This window comes from Podarcis bocagei (genome assembly GCF_964188305.1).
Source record: "Podarcis bocagei genome assembly, chromosome: 10".
In the NCBI taxonomy this organism is placed as follows: domain Eukaryota; kingdom Metazoa; phylum Chordata; class Lepidosauria; order Squamata; family Lacertidae; genus Podarcis; species Podarcis bocagei.
This window is the reverse complement of record NC_138135.1, coordinates 32736393-32755710: the sequence shown is the minus strand read 5'-3', so window position 1 is coordinate 32755710 and position 19318 is coordinate 32736393. Positions and strand designations below refer to the sequence as shown.

General features: G+C 44.0%; 2 protein-coding genes across 8 annotated transcripts; one reads left to right on the top strand and one right to left on the bottom strand.

The window, feature by feature from the left end:
* Positions 1-2836: 2836 nt before the first annotated feature.
* Positions 2837-10869, top strand: JOSD1 (Josephin domain containing 1). Of its 7 annotated transcripts, none has more exons than XR_014012425.1 (7): positions 2837-2968; positions 3652-4492; positions 7407-7535; positions 7654-7848; positions 8506-8760; positions 9492-9582; positions 10644-10869. XR_014012425.1 is itself a non-coding variant. In XM_081211149.1 (5 exons), the coding sequence occupies exons 2-5, from the start codon at positions 4308-4310 to the stop codon at positions 8603-8605; spliced, it is 609 nt and encodes a 202-aa protein (XP_081067275.1). In that variant the 5' UTR covers positions 2837-2968; positions 3652-4307; the 3' UTR covers positions 8606-10869. The 7 variants fall into 7 exon arrangements, 2 of the variants coding, with proteins under 2 accessions (XP_081067275.1, XP_081067276.1); XR_014012427.1 differs by having other exon boundaries at positions 8506-9223; XR_014012426.1 differs by having other exon boundaries at positions 9492-10869.
* Positions 10870-11137: 268 nt separating this feature from the next.
* Positions 11138-16339, bottom strand: TOMM22 (translocase of outer mitochondrial membrane 22). Its single transcript, XM_081211153.1, has 4 exons — positions 16178-16339; positions 15559-15677; positions 13198-13315; positions 11138-11785 (listed from the first exon to the last, which is right to left on the bottom strand). Exons 1-4 carry the CDS (start codon positions 16280-16282, stop codon positions 11711-11713), a joined length of 417 nt encoding a protein of 138 aa, XP_081067279.1. The 5' UTR covers positions 16283-16339; the 3' UTR covers positions 11138-11710.
* Positions 16340-19318: the final 2979 nt, after the last annotated feature.

Here is a 19318-nt window from a genome sequence, read left to right as displayed (position 1 = left end):
CGTACGAGCAGGGGTACCTTTACCTTTAAGGATTGACCCAGACCCAGACTTTTAAATCTCAGTGTGAGAGAATAGAGGAAATCCCCATTCATTTATACAGTACACACAATATAAAGCTATAGGGAGCTGAGGGCCACTTATTTCCATGGGTGAAAAAAATATCAGAAAATATTAAAAGTATTGATGAAGACTTGGATTTTCATGACATTTGGAATGGCTGAATTTATCAGCTTTTAGCATACCTGTACTCTGTTTCTTGTATAATATTAATTTGGTTGATGAGTTATCCTGTGGAACGATGATTGAATTGCCTATGTTAGCTGTTGAATTTGTTCCCATTTTGCATTGGTAAGAACAGATGTGACTGACAGATGGAAGTGGAAAGATATTGGCCAGGCAACAGATAGCCCTGTTGTTTTATATGCTGTTTAACATTATAGTGGAATGATCTGGAGTCTCAAGACTGTGCTGCCATCAATATGTTGACAACATGCAACTTGAATTCTTTGTTACAGCTAAAGCAGGTGTGAGGTGGATGTGCTCGATCAGTGCCTGGTTTTCGTAATGGACTGGGTGAGAGCCAACAAACTGGAGCTCAGTCAGCGTAACACTGTGACCCCGTTATTGGGTGGTTCGTCTCTCTGAATGAGGTTACACTTCCCTTGATGTGTCGCTTGAAGAAACAAGTGTGCTGTTGGGTACACTTGGATTCAATCCAGTCATTTGGCACAAGGAGCCTCAGTATGGCACAGAGTGCCTTCTACCAGCTTTGGCTGGTAGCCCAGGTACAACCCTGTCTGGATAGGGATAGCCTGACCTTGCTTGTCTATTTTCTAGTAATCTCCAGTTTAAACTTTGAAGACTGTTTGGAAACTACAGCTAATACAGAATGTAGCTATTAAATTGTTAACTGGAACAAGAAGGCGTTAATACAAAGCATGGGACATGGCCAGTACAAATTGGCTGCCAGTTTGTTTCTGTACCCAGTTCAAAGTGCTGTTTTGACCTTGAAAATATATTTACCTAAAAGACTGTCTTCATATGAATCTGTCCAGAACCAAAGATGGTTATCTGTAGTCCTCCTTTGTGTGCCCCCTCTGAGGGGTAAGGAGGGTGGCAAAGAGAGAAAAACCATTTATAGTCACCTCATTCATAGAATGCTGTCCACAGGGTGCCAACCATGTCATTTTAGCACCAGGCAAATATGTATTTATTTTCATGGGCATTTGGGCAACATATTAATACTAAATCTGTTTTTGATATATTTCTGTTGCTTTATTAGTGTTTTGTTGTTTTTTACAGTACTTAGCTGTAAATCATTTTGACACATTTATTTTAGTAGATAAAGTAAAGGTAAATGGACCCCTGACTGTTAGGTCCAGTCGTGACCGACTCTGGGGTTGCGACACTCATCTCGCTTTATTGGCCGAGGGAGCCGGCGTACAGCTTCCGGGTCATGTGGCCAGCAGGACTAAGCCGCTTCTGGCGAACCAGAGCAGCACACGGAAATGCCGTTTACCTTCCCGCTGGAGTGGTACCTATTTATCTACTTGCACTTTGACATGCTTTCGAACTGCTAGGTTGGCAGGAGCAGGGACCGAACAACGGGAGCTCACCCGTCGCAGGGATTCGAACCGCCGACCTTCTGATCGGCAAGTCCTAGGCTCTGTGGTTTAACCCACAGCGCCACCCACGTCCGATTTTAGTAGATAGTGATACATAAATTCAGCATATGTAACCTAACCTATATAAGCTTGCCTTCTTTATGGTCCTTAAATCTTAAAGACAGCCCATATAGTTGAGGAAGTATGTGGGTCTTCCCCAACTGGGCGTCCCCCATGTGATGTTGGACTAACATGCTAATCAGTCCTAGCCATAGGAGCCAACTCCTAGGGGCCCTTGGGGTCTTCAGCCTCCCAATAAAATATTTGAGGGGGCTGCCCCTCCCAGTTGATGGGCATTGTCATTCAAATGGTGTACATGCACCATGTCGTGTGATCAATTATGTGCGGTGGGACTGCACCAAGAGGCAGGAGGCTAACATTGGTTACTGGCTCCCAGTTCTGATTTGAAATACTGCACAATCGCATCAACAGACTGAATATATAACTCTCGTTTATAAATAAAATCAAGGCTACTTCAGCTTCATCCCTGAGAAAAGGTCCATTCAGCAGCGCAGAGGCTCCCAAACTGTGGTCCTGCGTTGTGGGGGGGGGGGTGGAGAAATATTTTGGGAATCAGTGCAGTCGGGTAGGGAAGGATCTTTGCTGCTCCAGCACAAACGAGCAGCGGCTGTCATGCATGCAAGCTGCCTGAAATAATGGTACCTCGGTTTAAGAGCAGCTCTGTTTACGCGAACTATTCAGTATACGATGTATGCACCGACTGAAATGTTTACCAATGTCAGGCACCCAAACGGAGCGGGTGAGGCTCGGTGATTTAAAACCATGACTCTCTGACTCAAAGGCAGGCATATCGTTAATTATATTTTTATCCCACCCGCCACGCGGCTTAGGAATGCCTACACCCGCCTTTTATGTCCTTAACAACACCCCTGTGAAGTGGGTCGGGGCTCAGAGGACGCCTGGCAGAGAATACCGTCCGCGCCGGGCTTCGTAGGCTTGAGGAGGAATTGTGAACACGCGGTCCTCCTCCTGGCGCGTCATGCCCAACCCTGAGCCCCACAATTCCGCACTGCCTATAATAAGGCACAGCTCAAGCCGCACGCACAGCCGAGGGTTAAGATTTCAGAAGATATTGTCTCCGGCGCCGTCTGAAAGGGAGGAGGGAGAGAGCGATCGCCGCCTTCTCTGACGTCACGCGGAACCCTGCTCCATAGGCCCGCGCCGGGGGCGGGCTCAGCGCGCTCACACACACGCGCGCGCGACGGGGAAGGGCTCTGTTATGGTTGCGCATGCGCTGGCTCCTGGGTGGTTGTTGGGCTTCAGCAGGTTGGGGCCGCTAACGGGTGAGTAGCAGCGTGACGGGGGGACGGGGCGAGGGGTCGCGAAGGGACAGAGGCGTTCCGTGCCCTCCCACCCCCCAAAAAACAAAAATGCCGGAGGGCCTGTGGGGTTGGCCCCCACCTGAGTAGAGCTCTTTTCTCCCACACGTCACCCTGGACAGTCCCTTCTTCTTCCTCTCCCCTCAAAAGACTCTCCGGTTCCCCCTTCTCCCGAGTTGGCGAGTTCAACGCCTCCCCCCCCCCTCCGCGCCCCACAGTCCAGAGAAGGAGCTGCCCCCCCCCCGAGCGGGCACAGGGGCCTCCTGACTGCATGACTGCGGTTCCCCAGGACAGGCCAGAATTGCTGTGATTGCAAGCACAAACTCCCGTTCCCTACTCTCCCCCCCCCCCTCGCAGTTCCTGCACGCGCTTCTCCTGCCCGCACTTAACGGCGGGATATTGGCACCCTCCGCGACGCCGAGGAGGGCTGGGGGGTGCTTGTGAGGCAAAGGAATACCCTTCTTTCCGGATGTGGGGAACCCCGGATCTCATAAGGCAGGCCTTCCTTGCACCTCCGTGGCTTTTTTTTTTGTTTTGTTTATGCAGAGCAGTTCTGGAAACCCTTTTCTGGAGTGCTGTTTTAAAAAGTCGGTAACCGGGCAGTGATAATTCTGTGCTTCATTGGATCTTTTCTTTTCTCCCATCAGGAACACAAGAAGCCTTGGGCAAGGAATTTTGTACCTGGCGAAGTTGGAGGACCCCCACCTGGAAGAAACAGTCTGTTTCCCTGCCTCTCTGCATCTGTTTTTTGGGGACGCAGCCTCTCTGACAAGATTGCAAAAATGCAGTTGATGCCTCTCTGGGGGCCCTGTATTCCTTCTGGACAGCACCAACTTGGCCTTGCTTAATTACATGATATTTGTCTTCCCCCACACCTTTTTTGTTATTGTTGTTAGATTGAGCATATTTTAAAAGTTAGGCTGTGGATCTTTGTCTTGGAGGCATCATTGACCAAAGGAAATGGAGGAAAAAGAGCGATGTGATACATTCTATCTGACACTCTGATGTTAAGGCCATATAAAACATTTTTCAAGGGGAGGCCGAGAAAAAGATGCAAATATACTAAGGACGGTTCCTTGCAGGCTAAAGGAGGTGGGAGGGTGGGAGAAAAATGATTAAAATCTTTAAGTTATTTCTGCAGCCATCCAGTGAAGACAACTATTGAAGTAACAGCAGGTGTTCCACTTGTGTGGGCTGGAGTTGTCTAGAAACGAAAGGCTGCTTGCTCTGCTTTTTGTGTGGTGGGGAGAAACTTTATAAACTTTGTCATCTCATATCTTCACGTCCTGCACTACAAAAAAAAATGAGTTGTGTGCCATGGAAAGGTGACAAAATAAAATCAGAATCATCTGAAACACCACAGCCGATGCCAGTGCGTATTTATCATGAAAAACAGCGCAGGGAGTTATGTGCTCTCCATGCCCTCAATAATGTCTTCCAGGATGGCAATGCCTTTACCCGAGACACATTACAGGAGATTTTTCAAAGGTAAGAAGAACTTGGTTTGCCAGCATTATGTTAGGGGGGGTGTTGTTTTGTTTTCTGTACACACATTCACTTCTTTAGTTGTATTTAATGCCTCAGAAACTCTGGATGAGGAAAAGAAGAGTTTCCAGAATTTTAACACTGATTCTGAATGGTTTCTTGTTTCATCAATCGCCACACATTTTACTAAGGAGACTAAGTTTGCCTTTTTGTCCAGGGTTCTGCCTCTCTGTACGTACCAGCTTTTGAAGCAGAAACAAAATCCTCTTAGAGCTGCGCTTTGCATAGGTTTTTTAATGTGTAATTAAAAAGACACACAGGCAAAATGTAGCCAGGGGATCTCATGAGAACACTTATTTCCTGATGTTAAATACAATTCTTGCTGTCCTGGGTATGGTGGACCATCATCCCTCAGGCTACATCTGCCAGTCTTTCATCATATCTCTCTGTCTGCTCTCTGGGAACCAGTGTCTTCTACAAGTCCTCCTGCTCCTTAACTCTTCCATGCACCATACCATTCAACCACCCAAGTTGCTTCTGCTGCATCTTCTTTTGTTATCCAACTAAACAGTAGCTGATATGGTCCCATTATTGTATCATGTGTGTTAGTAACTAGCGTGAAAACAGTGCTTGGAACTGAAAAAATAGGTGGTAGTCCTTCCGTGTATGCTCGATCCTTTATTTACTACAAATGTTTTGAGAAATGTGCTACTCAGCCATTTGCAAACTGGAATTCTCCCAATCTCTCTTTATGGATAGTCTTGTGCACCCTTAATAATGAGTAAATATAACGGAGGGGCTTACTCTTTTGAGTAAAAATACCTAGGATCATGCATATATTTTAAAGATGGTATGAAGTTTTTGTTGAAAATTAAAATAGGTAATATAGTCAAGGCAATAGTTCCTGTGTTGTTTATGTAGTGTTTTCTTGTTCTTCTGGGAGTTCTCCATATTCCTTGAGACTCTTGGGAGGCTTAATTTAAGACACGGTACATTTAAGTGGATTCCCTTGAGTTTCTATCTTGAAGTTATTGGAACTGAAAAGTGAAGTTTGTGTAAATGTTCAGGAACATTTAGAAAAGTTCTTAACGTCTAGGTTCCTGACCAAGGATTCCGTGGCTTAGGTCTTTACAAATGTAATTGTTGAAGGATTATGGCTGTAATTAACGAACCCACAAAACTTGCCTATCGCACACCAGAGCAAAGTGGCCCTATGCAGTCCTAATTTGTTAAATACATCTTTGCCTGCTTTCTTTACTGTCTTAGATCATAGACTGTTGTATTGGTTACCATGAGCATGTGAAATGGATCAAAGCAGATCTTCCTTGCCTATTTAAAAAGTGGCACTGTCTGTTGTTAACCTTTAGGGGAAAGGACAAGGTGCCATTCGTTCCTCCAGAGTAATTATGGATGAACAAATGTCATTTGGCTGTGGAGAGATCATTTCATGGTAAATGTCTGAGGATTGCTCATTTCCAGATGCCAGTCATAATTACAGATTGAGCTTGTTGGGATACCACACATAGCTTGTTCATGTGATTGAAACCAGCATGACCTACTTGGCTTTGTTCAGACAATAGTTGATGTTTGAATCTTACAGGAGTGTCATGCTCTTTCAACACAGAGAGGTATCTGCCACTGTAAAATCAAGAATTTTACCAGTTTTTCAAAAGTGTAGAAATCATTGTACTATAATTCTTCTGTTTTGGATGAAGTCTCTATCAGGGTCCAGTCAGGTTTAGTGTTGTGAAAGTTTATTCTTCTCACTCTTTGAAACTTTGCTGCCTTTTATTGTAGGTTCTATAATGGTTCATTGTAATCTTCTATATGTTAGCAATGACTTTCATTTTCTTTTTTGAGGGATATAAATCTGGTGACAGAAAAACAATAGGTTTACTTTGAGAACACTTAATGCACTTCCCCGCTTCCTGTCCATCCCAGCACCTATCTCTTCCTTACAAATGCACAGACAGAGTAGTGGACTTAACTTAGAATCATAGAATCATAGAGTTGGAATAGACCACAAGGGCCATCGAGTCCAACCCCCTGCCAAGCAGGAAACACCATCAGAGCACTCCTGACATGTGGTTGTCAAGCCTCTGCTTAAAGACCTCCAAAAAAGGAGACTCCACCACACTCCTTGGCAGCAAATTCCACTGTCGAACAGCTCTTACTGTCAGGAAGTTCTTCCTAATGTTTAGGTGGAATCTTCTTTCTTGTAGTTTGAATCCATTGCTCCGTGTCCGCTTCTCTGGAGCAGCAGAAAACAACCTTTCTCCCTCCTCTATGTGACATCCTTTTATATATTTGAACATGGCTATCATATCACCCCTTAACCTCCTCTTCTCCAGGCTAAACATGCCCAGCTCCCTTAGCCGTTCCTCATAAGGCATCGTTTCCAGGCCTTTGACCATTTTGGTTGCCCTCCTCTGGACACGTTCCAGTTTGTCAGTGTCCTTCTTGAATTGTGGTGCCCAGAACTGGACACAGTACTCCAGGTGAGGTCTGACCAGAGCAGAATACAGTGGCACTATTACTTCCCTTGATCTAGATGCTATACTCCTATTGATGCAGCCCAGAATTGCATTGGCTTTTTTAGCTGTCGCGTCACACTGTTGGCTCATGTCAAGTGTGTGGTCAACCAAGACTCCTAGATCCTTTTCACATGTACTGCTCTCAAGCCAAGTGTCCCCCATCTTGTATTTGTGCCTCTCATTTTTTTTGCCCAAGTGCAATACTTTACATTTCTCCCTGTTAAAATTCATCTTGCTTGTTTTTGCCCAGTTCTCTAATCTGTCAAACTTATTAACCTTTTTGTCCATCTTCAGCTATCTTTCCCCAAATGGTCAGCCTTGCTTCGTCATCCGCTTGGGACCAATGCTATCTTCATGTTTCTACAATGTGTTTTCATGTTCAGGTTGTCTCCCAACACCATGGTGACACCCCACAAGAAAAGCATGCTGGGAAACGGGAACTATGATGTGAACGTCATCATGGCAGCTCTTCAGACCAAAGGTTATGAAGCAGTTTGGTGGGATAAGCGCAGGTAAAGAGAACCAGACTGTCAAGAGAGACTTGCCATCATTGGAACTGGTTTCTTCCTAGTTGGGTTTATAAATAACTGTAAGAGCTTAACAGTTTTTCTTCTATTATTCTCTGTTCAGGGATGTCAGTGTAATTGCCCTCTCCAATGTGATGGGCTTCATTATGAATCTGCCATCAAGCCTCTGCTGGGGTCCATTGAAACTTCCTCTTAAACGGCAACATTGGATCTGTGTCCGGGAAGTGGGAGGTATCTACTATAACCTTGACTCTAAACTCAAGGTGCCTGAATCCATTGGAGGTGAAAGTGAGCTCAGGTAGGTTTTCTTCCATCCTAGCCAGTATAACCTAGGTGCCCATCCTCTGAACGTATTGTGAATTGAAGTGCATAATCCGTAGTGTAGATTGGTTTTAACCTCCCATAGATGAAGGGAGTAAAGTGTACCAACAATGGTGAAGAATGAAAAAAAAAGCCTAGACTTTGTCCTTACCCTTAACTTAGAATTAGCGCAGATTCAAAAGTAGGCATTTGACGTTATTTAGTAATAGGAACCCATTTTCAGGGCAAGGGCAACATTACCCTGGTGGAAAGTTGTTGGGGGCTGCATTCGACTGGCAGGTGCAACCAGAAGCATACACACACACACACTCGTTTTTTTTCTCTTTTTAGTTTATTTAATACTTAATTCATAGTAAGGCTCAAGGCTCACCTTCCATTTTCTTCACAGACTTTTAAAACAAAGTTTGTTAAAGGGTGTTGCTGTCTTTTGAACAGTAAGATTTTTTAAAGAAAGTTCTAAGATCTCTGCAGTTCCAGCTGAAGAAAACCAATAAGATGAAATCATGGCTGACCTGCAAGTTCTTAAAGCTATTCAAATGTCAGAATGTAGGTGCATACCAAAAATTACACTCAACAAAAAGATTGCATTTGAACTGTGCTTTATTTTTCCCCTACCCACCTTTAACTGCTACAGGAAGTTTTTGAGACACCAGCTGCGAGGAAAGAACTGTGAACTTCTTCTAGTGGTGCCTGAAGAGGTGGAAGCACATCAGAGTTGGAAAGCGGATGCATGACCTGCAACTACCCTGTCCTCGCACTACAATACTGGTCCTTCTCCCTCCACCAATTTCTAATGTCCTGTGATGTGGATAATGAGCACTCTTCTCCTCTTCCCTGGAACTTTGGCATTCCCCCCCCCCCCATTATGAGGCCATAAGGCAACCACAAGGTATTGTCGGAGCCAACATGAAGAACAGAAGCTGGACATGTAGTAGGGGAAGAGAAGGAGGTGGACGTAACAGAACCAGATCTGTGCTCTTTAATTATAATGCATACTTTCATTTAGAAATGGGTGTTGGAATTCTCCCCTTAAATTTCCTGCTCCCCCCCCCCCGGTCTTAGGACTTCATACTGGGTTACACACAACTGTCTCCAGGAGTTCCTATAGCTACTGTTTGGCTAGTGTGTGTCTCCTTCAGGGTAGGGCTGGGGCCGGGCATATTCTCCCCACCCCCAAAGCCATGCCTGCCTCCCTCCAACCCTCATTGTGGAACTCCTTACAGGAGTTTTGGGCTTTTCCTGCCTCCATACTCTTCATTATGTGTGTCCTTTGTCTCCAACACCAAACTTATGTTGAAGAAATTTGCAAACCATTTGGGTCTCTCAGGAAACTCTAGATACTCTTAGCAAAGGTATGGTGCTTGTGGATTCCCCTTTTGTAATAGTAATTGTGCCAAGAGTTAGGGGAGATGTAGACAAAATGGGACCATAATAATGGAACTCCTTACAGGAGTTTTCCTGTCTCATGCTCTTTTTAAGTGTGGTCTGAAAATGAAAGACTGAATAGTTTGGAAAAGTGGTAGCTAAATTGATGCTTATTTAAAAGCCTCAAGTATTTTTGTTAGGTGGTCCACATGTAGCCTGTGTTTATTTTTCTTATCTGTCTGTCCTGTAATTCAGGGAAATATTCACTGAGCAGGGAATAAAACTACAGGCTGTTTTGAGGATGAAATCATGAAACAAAAGGGAAGAGTAACCAAGTTTCAGCAAGGTAGGAAGCTGGAAATGGAGCAAATGTTGATTTCCAAGTGGAATTATGGGAAACAAGATCAAAGGGCTAGATTTCTGTTGCTCTTGTATAGCAGCTGTCAGTTGTTGGGGTTGAGAATGTTTAAGCGAGTTTGCTGGGGATGAGGGAAGACTGTTTACAACAGGTAGGCTGAGCCACATTCTTCCATTATGATTGGCAGGTGACCCTCCTGAATTTAACTCTTCTCTCCTCACCAACTAAGTGAACGAGCTAAAGACCCTGGCAGGAGACTGAATTAGTTTTCCTTCTGATCTGATTCAGGTGTTTCACATCACTTCTTTGTGCTAGTTAGTAGGTGAAATGGAGAAGGTGGCCTTTCACTCGATTGACTTCTCCTTGAACCCCGTTTATTCTATTGTTGCATTTTTCATTATTAATGCTTTTTGCCAGCTTCATTTTCAGTAGTACTGGAACAGTGGAAGTAGAACCCACTTTTTTAGTTTCATTCTATAGGAAAATGTAATGGTTAAGGAGGGCTGAAACCGACCCCTTACATCCTTGGAATTTGACCTGTCCATTCTAAGCATGAGCAAGATAAATGCTTTCTAAGCCAGCATTCCAAGCCCTTCACAGTTGAATGCAGTGTGAATGGTATTCAACATCTTGTTTATTGACCTCTGGACACCTTGCAGGCAATATACTGGGAACTTGTGTTGGCTATTCTCTGCATGTATTACAGTCCTAGCCTAATTACTTCTATTTTTACAAAAGCCCTCCCCTTTCTTCTGGACTACACATTCCAATAACCAAAGCCAGCTAGCAGAATTTGTACACACATGCACACACTTCACAAGCAGAACATCAGGCTTGCAGTTCTGCTTCTGACTTGAAGCCATTACCCCCCCCCCAAAAAAAAATATATCTCAAAGACATTATTTTATCTGCTGGCTAAATAATAGCACTTTGGAGAGACCCCGTTTGCATGGAAGCCAATGGACCAGTGCACAATATGCAAATATCTTTTAAAGCATACAGCTGTTTCTTTCCGTCTGTGTGTATTTATGTCATTGTTCTGTCCTTAGGGAAAAAGTGGTGTGATTCAGCAGCTCAGGAAAAGGGAACATGTGATCACCCACCCCTCTGGACCAGAGTTATGGCAGCAGAGGAAAGGAATCAGCCCATTCCCATTGCTTGGGAATGAAGAAGCCCTTAATTGTTTTCCTGCTTGTTTGGTTTTGTTATAGCCTTGTCTTGGGTTTGTTTACAGAGATGTATTTTGTTTAACCAAATATTAAAAATGAAAAAGCCTTCCTGTGTCCTGTCACTTCTGTGTGTTGAACTGAATTGTATTGTAATAATGTATATAAAGGGAAAAAATAAACACATGTTGGTATGAAGCTGTATAGCCTAAGAAGAACTTATTGCCCAGCTACTCTCCATCAGAGATGGTCCCTCCCTGCCATTACTACCAAACACAAGCATGTAAAGCTAAGGGTTGACACGCAATTGGTAAGTTTTAGTATCCTGCTGTTAGCAAGTATAATGTATGTAAAGCCTGAGGTAATAAAGAAAATACTTCCATGTTTGCACTGAAACTTTAATACAAAAGTGCTCTAGCTAACTTTGATACTAATAGATTCAGCACAGATAAGACTTGGCAAAAATGACTCTTCCTGCTTCCCTTATTTTTCAAATATGTAACATTGTAGGGCAAATATCTTTCAAGTAAGAGCTCACTGCATAGAGTCAAGTGCATTCTAGGTTCTTCTATATGCTGCACATTCTGGCATATTTACTCCATTTCTTGCTGTTACTGTTCTGAAATACAGTTGGAGAAGAACGCAGGGCTACTTACACTGACAATTACAGGTTAAAGTTGACCAAATATGACATGTCCTGAGGTGGTTTCCTGGAGGTAAGGCTACCAAAACAGAAGCTTCCAAAGTCTCCATAGGTACCTATAATGTTGCTTGAATGGATGGAAAAGTCATGACTGCCTAAAGATTGCAGGAGATCCAGATAGGGGTTCTGCCTTCATTAAGAATAGTTAATATCCCAAGGTTATGAGAAAAAAACGCTGGCCTAATCAAACAGTTCAAACAAATGATTTCAATATTTCATTCCACGATATGGGTCCAGTGTAGCTTCATTAAATCTTTCCAGGAAGAGACGGCAGAGCACCTGGCATCCCTCCAGACAATCCTGTGTTTGGTCCTAATAAAATCTGTTAAGAAATGTGAAAAAGTTTACAAATGCTTCAAAAGCAAGAGCAGCATTTTAACTACTTAGCCTACTGGAGGAAGGATTTTCACCTTCTGGTGAATAACCCTCCAGATCTTTTGTAAAACTTAAAAAAAGGGAACACAGCATTTCCTACCATTCTGGAATATTAGCAGTCTCTTCTTAAAACCATGCTGTTGCTGGTGTGGCGTTCCAGTACTTAAATACAAGGCTGTGTTACAATACAGTCATACCTTGTGTTGCGTTAGGTTCATGTTGCATCTTTTCAGCTTGTGAACACGGCAAACCCGGAAGTGTTTCGCCGTGCATGCACACGTAGAAGCGTTCTGCGCACTATGCGCAAAAGTGATTGTGCTTTGCACATGCGCAGAAGTGCTTGATCGCGCCATGCACATGTGCAGAAGAGGCGCTCTAGTTGCGGACTTTTCGGGGTGCAAACGGCACCCCGGAACGGATCATGTCTGCAACCAGAGGTACCACTGTAATAGATTTCTACTTTCATATAAGTGGAAAAAACTGCCCTGATAAAATTAAGTGAATGAAGTGTAAAGTACTTGAAAACACAGTATTAGCTACGTCTGACATGGTCATTCAGGCGGTGTGAGAAGTGTTTTGCAATTCTAATATTTCAATACCCCCCCGTCAGGTGACCAAAGAGGTTCTCTTATATCAAGGGTGATATGCAGCTTTAAAAAGTGTAACTTTTGCAGACATAGAAAAGGAAGAAAACTAACCAATCATAATTTCATGCTAATAAGAAAAACAGGGCAAGTGTTATTTGTAAATAAAGGAACACATTGTTACTAATAAGACCAGTCAAATGTCATCACTCAGAAGTTTTGCTGTGAGCGGACACAACCATCAGCCGATGTGCTTCTGAAGTCACAAAATAGGAAATACCCCAGCCAAATCTGGGAATGTGATGTTTTGTACTCTTTCAGCTGGTTCGGTGCAATTATGGCCAGCACAAAAGCTAGAATTAACATAGAAAGGAAGAGACTATGCAGAAATCTACCCCATCTTGCATCAGCAGCTGGGGTGACTGGAAAGTGTTAGGATGATGGAATGCCTGTAAAAGACACTGCGGGAAGTGATTCATCAGGAGGAAAAAAGTGAAAGAGGTCATGCAGTAAATGAGGGGGGCTATTATTTCATCATATAGCAAAGGTATATGCTACATGAGAAAACGTGCACAAAAAGATATAGATGAAGAAAGGAATCAAATACAGTGAAACTGATCCACTAGATGCTTTGAGACAGGTAATTATGCAAAGATTCAGGAATTAAATGTACTGTGTGGTGGAGGAAGATTCACAGATAAAAGGAGGGACATTCTGAAAAGGATGAGAATCACAGACTTAATAGGCCAAAAAAATGCTGTAATTCAGTTCTCACCTGTCGCTGTTGCATCTGCTGTTGCTGCTCCATTTGCAGTTTCTCAGTTTCAAAAACAACAGGAAGAACTAGGATCATGAAGGAAGTGGTCCCAATCCACAAAGCTGCCCTGGAGAATCTTTTTTGGGGGCGGGAGAAGGGGAGAGAAGGTAATAAGCTAATGTTTCCAACTTTACTACAATGGAAATGACTTATCCTAAAGATCTCACTGTTAGATTGCATTAGACAATTATTCCAGTTTCAATACAATCCTATTCATATATACTCCAAGGTAAGCTCCACTTATCTAAACTTATACTTTCTGGTAAACAGTTATGGGATTGCAGCCTTAAATCCCCTTCCTATGGCAACATTAGTGTGTGTGAACCTTACAACACGTCTCATCACAATCATATTTTTGCTTCCAAATATAAATACTCTCCCTATAAATATCCATCACAATCTGAAATACCTCCAGGATTTCTCCCTTAAAACTATCAAGATTCCATTCAAACACAAAGAATTAGCAAAGGAAGGAACTAAATGCATAAATAGTGTATAAAGTTTGGTTTTATACCATAATGAAGTTTCCTTAAAGATCATAGGCAACCTGAGTGATATCCAACATCAAACAAACAGCCTTCTACTCATGTGATGCAGCTTTCTGTCATCCACAGCACATTTTAGATCCCAAATCTGTTCTGAAAAGCTCCCCAACCCTCCAGAGCAAACTTGAGCATGCAGAGACTACAATGGGAAGGGGAAATCCTCTTCTGCTCACAGAAGTTTGTAAATAAGTGGACATAACTGGATATCGCTTCAAAAGAAAAACCTTTCCTCCTCAAAATAAAAAAATTCCTTCCAGTAGCACCTCAAAGACCAACTAAGTTAGTTCTTGGTATGAGCTTTCGTGTGCATGCACACTAAGAATGTTTTTTTTTTTTGGGGGGGGGGAGTTAAATACATGGATTGATCTTTGTGGGAAGATTAGGATACTGTGTCATGAAAGCTTAGAAATTAAACAAGAGAACAAAGCTATGCTTTCCAACCCTCACAAAATTTGAAACACCTGGAAGAGCAACATTTTAATTTTAATCATTAGCAGCCAACAGCGGTTCGTTATATATACCTATCTCAGGATAATACTTCATACATCTGACAAAATGAACTTTAGTCCATGAAAGTTTAAGCTATAAAAAGCTTGTTATTTTTAAAAGCATCATAGGATTCTTTGTTTTTGATGCAAAGGACTTACAAGGATATTCCAATGGAAATTATTTTACTGGAGGTCTTAAAAGAATATAATTATATTTGAAGCAAATTACTGATTCACAATCTTTTATTAGCAGCAATAATTTTGGTTTCTTCTGAATGGAAACTTCTTAGTATGTATTCTGTTTCAGAATGATTAAGAAAATATGATCACGACTACATTAATAAAAGAACAAAATGAGAATATAAATTCTATTTAACAGGGTTATTTTGTGTCCACAACCTGAGAAATTTATATTTATATTTGATGACAAATTGTTTGGTGTAGTACAGCCTTGCATTTATTATTCATGTCTATATGGAGTATGTGTGTGTAATAAAAGAGTTTAAAGAGCGAACAAAAGGAAAATTACCATTTCAGGTAATAAAGGGCCCAAGCCCTTTACAAGGTCTCAGTTTAGTTGAACTACTATAACTGACTTATGAGTGCTATATTTCTAAGCATACTCAAAATAGTTCTCTAGAACTTCACTCTCACAAGTAAATATAGAACCCCTTTTCTCCCCAACTACAGATATCACAATTATCTCAATTATTTATTATCAATTTGATTTTAATTAATTTTTAGAATGATGTTTTTAGAATGTTGGATTATTTGATTGTTGTTAGCTGCCCTGAGCCTGGCTTCAGCTGGGGAGGACGGGATATAAATTTATTATTATTATTATTATCAATTCCATGTCAATGGCTCCTTGCAGGCAAAGGGTTTTTTATATTTAATTTGCATTCATTTCTCAGCCTTTTCTTCATTAAAGCTTGAATATGCATGGTACATTCTCAACTGCTTGATGATCATTATCCAAACAGCTTACAACGGGTCATTTCTGTCCTCACATTAAAAACACACACGTCTAGAGTTCTGAATTAGGAAGTTTAAGCGTTCTCAATGGCTCTCTGTCCAACTTAAGAAATGCAAAACACCACCAACTCCCTAACAATTCTCCATCCCTTGGTGGCTGAAGGAGCCAGCCACTTCCCTGAGAAGGGCTACCTTAACCACCCACAAACCACAAGTCTTGCGAGGCATAGCTAAGCGGCCACCTGCACATGGTATCTGAGGACCAGGGACCAAGGCGCTTGGGTCCTCACCTCCCATTTCCCCCTCCTCACCTGTACATTTTCTGGGCTACAGAAAGAGACACGCCGAAGGTAGCTCCAGCTGCCGATCGGACGCTTTCCGGGAACATCTCTGTCAAGCCCCAGAGCCTCTCTGCCAGCGTCTCGTCCAGCTGCAAATGGGGGAAAGGAGAGATGAGGGTGGGAGCCCCACAAATCAAGACTCGCCCCACAAACCGCTTCCCTAAACCTGGACCCCGTTAACACTGAAAGAGCCCTGCTGAATGGGAACAAAGGCCGATCTAGTCCGGAGCTTCGTTCTCAGCAGCGGCCAGCCAGATGCCAATAATAATAATAGTATTATTATTATTACCCGAGGAGTCCTCCTGCAAGGGGAAACCTCAGCAGGCACCAATCCACGCTCCCAGCAGCACCGCCCCTCCGTCGAGCCCCCTCCCCCCCCGGCTCGTGCAAGGCCCCCCTCCAGAAATCATACAGAGGAGACGCTTCCCGCGCTGCTCCTCCTCCTCCTCCCACGTCTCCTGGCCGGGGCTTCAGCTCACTCGAGCTCCCCGCCTGGGCCCAAGGCAGGGCCGACTCCAGAGCGGGGTCACCTCGCACATGGCCGCCCGGCCAAGCTCGGCGCTTTCGCGGCAGCAGGGGCTGGCTTTACCTCGTCGTCGTCGTCCTCCACCTCCTCCTCCAGCTCTTCGGCCTTGCCTGCCGCGGACTTAGGCAGCAGCAGGTCCTCCGGGGAAAGGGGCATCGCGGCGGCCATGACTGCAACGAGGGGAGGGCAGGCAACGACGAGGCTGGCGGCCGGCAGCGGAGAGAGCGAGCGTCGCCGGAAGCGGAAGGAGAGGGAGAGCGGAAGCGCGCGGGCTGTGCTCTGCCGCTGCGCAGCGACACCCAGCGGACGGGAGGAAGAGTTGAAAAGGCTGTTCAGTTTCTGTTTCAGTTTCTGTTAATTGGTTCTCGTGGGAAACTTGCAGATTCTAGCTTCACCAATTAACTCAAGCTGGTGTCAATTTACTCTTGGCAGAAAGCCCAGGTCTGCTTGACCTAGAAACTACTCACTCTGATTGGTTAACGAGCAGCACTCAACTCTGTTATCTAGGGATTGCTAGCACAGTTTGATGTGAGGTGTGTTAGGAGTTAGAAGTGCTGTGTATGGTTATGAGAGAGAGAGAGAGAGAGAGAGGATTTATTTTGCTTTTATTTGTATGCAGAAACTCTGCTGGTTTTATTTTTTCCTTTTAATAAATCCTGTAAATAGTTATTCTGAGTCTAGCTGACTAGTCATTACCGCCGCAACTAGCTTCCTCGCTGTGCAGGAAAACTCTGCTACGTTTGGGCTAAAGCCAATAGGGCTATGCCTGACACTCCAAAGTTCCATGAGGTTATGGGCATTGTGCTGCCAGCCTGAGTTGCGGTGGTGTCAGCATCAACGGCGTTGGTTCCAGTAGTTCCAGAAGTTGTTGTTCCTGGCTGGTTCCTGACCGTGGTGAGCTGGTGACGCAGCGGACACAAGGACAACAGCTGCAGCGTGTGAGTGCTGGGTGCTGTGGTTCCTGTTTTCTCTCTCGGTGGTCGTGAGTAGCTTGTTCCGGGTTCCAGGGACATCGCTCTCAAGATGGCCTCACAACCAGGTCAGATGGCTTTTGAGCGTCTGAATGACTCCAATTACTTGCTGTGGTCGGAACGCATGCAGGCAGTGCTGCAGAGGGATCGTCTCTGGCAAGTGGTGAGTAAGTTTCCTACGAAGCCTGATGATGAAGACCTCGATAAAGACCAAAGAGCAAGGGCCACAATTGTCTTGGGGCTGGAAGATTCCCAGTTGCCGTATGTGAGGGGAATCAAGACAGCTAGAGGTGTGTGGCAAGCACTTAAAGAACTCCATGTGCGTGAGACAGCGGTTTCCAAGCTGTTCATTCGCAAGGCATTGTACAAGGCAATGTTACAGCCTGGGGTTACAATGCAAGAACACCTACACAGTTTACAGTTAAAGTTTGCTGCGCTACAGGAAAGAGACTGTGCCTTAGACCAGCAGGAGAAGGTGGCTATTATTTTGAGTTCTCTCCCGGAAAGCTGGGATAATTTAGTTTTGTCTCTAGAAGGCATACAGGAGCGTGATTTATCAGTCAGTTACGTTACTGGGCGTTTGATTGAAGAATGGCAGAAGAGGCAAGAAAGGTCGGTGGCTGCAGAGGCTTCTACAGGTGGACGGTTTGGAGGGAGTTCTCATGCTGTGCCAGAGGTGAAGCAAAAGCAGCGTACTGGTGAGGAGTCAGCGTTTGCTGTTAGGCGTTGTTTCCGATGTGGGTCTTCAGCGCATCTAAAACGACAATGTCCGGAGTTGGTCAAGTCTCAGTTGCCGGTGCAGGAGCAGAGACGAGATCAGCAGCAGCAGCAGCAGCGTAAAAGGAAATTCTTCAAACGAAAACAGTCGGCTCAGCTGGTGACCGGCGAGGTCAAGATTGCTGATGAGAAACAAGCGGTCTGGGTGGTCGATTCGGGAGCGTCTCGCCACATCGTGAATTCAGATGAATTGTTTGTTTCCAAGAACTCAGCACAGCGCAGCCAGGTGGCTCTAGCAGACGGAAGTACTTCCGAAGTGATTTCGGGGGGTGCAGTTTTTGTTCCTTGTCTTCGTGAATGCCTGCAAAATGTACTTTGTGTGCCGTCATTAAGGAGCAATCTGATGTCTGTAGATTGTTTGCTAAAAGCTGGGTTTAAAGTGTATTTTGAAGGAGACAGTTGCATTATTAAGAAGGCTGGTGAGATTTTAGGCACTGCTAAGTCAGAGGGAGGCTTGTTTTGGCTTAAAGCAGGATCTCAAGTTGCAGCAGTAGTCAGTAAATCTCAGCCTGCAGTGAATAACAAAGCTATACATGACAACTGTGTGCACTTATTGCATAGGAAAATGGGGCATGCTTGCTGGAAAAGTGTACTAAAAATGTCTGAATTGGCTGATGGGGGTAATTTAAAGAATTGTAACAAGTACCTTGATTGTAATGTGTGTAAAAAGGTTAAAACCCACAGAGTCTCTTACCCCAGAAGTGACAGAGTTAGTGAGTCACCGCTACAGCTGGTTCACATGGACGTAATTGGTCCATTTGCTGTAAGCAGGGGTGGATCGCGTTTTTCACTAACAATTGTGGATGACGCCACACGTTATTCTTGGGTTTTTCCCATGAAGAATAAGGGTGACGTGTTCACTAAGTTTAAAGGCTGGGTGGCATCTGTGGAAAGATTTCTGTCCATTAAACTCAAAAGGATTCAGACGGACAGAGGTGGCGAATTTATGTCAAATGCCTTTAGAGATTGGTTACAAAAGCGTGGCATTGGGCATAGAAAAACGAACGTTTTTCCCCCAGAGGAGAATGGCGTTGCAGAGCGAAAAAACAGATCTTTACAAGATATGATGTTTGCCATGCTTGAAGATGCTGATTTACCCATGTCTTATTGGGGGGAGAGCATGCTCACCGCGTGTTATCTCCAAAATAGGCTCTTTCACCAAACAATAGGTACAACCCCGTACTTTAAATTGTTTCAGAAAAAACCTAAAATTGACCATTTGCATGTGTTTGGATCAAAAGCCTGGGTATTAATTCCGAAACAAATGAGGAAAAAGGGAGATCCTAAGACCAAACAGCTAGTGTTTGTGGGTTACCAGGAGCTGGGAAAAGGTTTCCGCTTTGCTGAAGGGACAAATGGCATTGTGATCTCCAGGAATGCCAGTTTTTGTGAACATAGTGGCTGGGAGAGACTACATGCCAATACTGAGGTTTGGTTTGAACCTTCCCAGGAGCTT

Bases quoted from the DNA above. Each gene is read 5' to 3' on its own strand.
- TOMM22 (XM_081211153.1), bottom strand. From the start codon at position 16,282: ATGGCCGCCGCGATGCCCCTTTCCCCGGAGGACCTGCTGCTGCCTAAG. The intron at 15,678-16,177 runs GTAAAGCCAGCC...CCCCATTTGCAG, and splicing joins TGGAGGACGACGACGACGAG to CTGGACGAGACGCTGGCAGA. The intron at 13,316-15,558 runs GTGAGGAGGGGG...CCCCCAAAAAAG, and splicing joins GTAGCCCAGAAAATGTACAG to ATTCTCCAGGGCAGCTTTGT.
- JOSD1 (XM_081211149.1), top strand. From the start codon at position 4,308: ATGAGTTGTGTGCCATGGAAAGGTGACAAAATAAAATCAGAATCATCT. The intron at 4,493-7,406 runs GTAAGAAGAACT...TTTCATGTTCAG, and splicing joins TTACAGGAGATTTTTCAAAG to GTTGTCTCCCAACACCATGG. The intron at 7,536-7,653 runs GTAAAGAGAACC...TTCTCTGTTCAG, and splicing joins GTTTGGTGGGATAAGCGCAG to GGATGTCAGTGTAATTGCCC.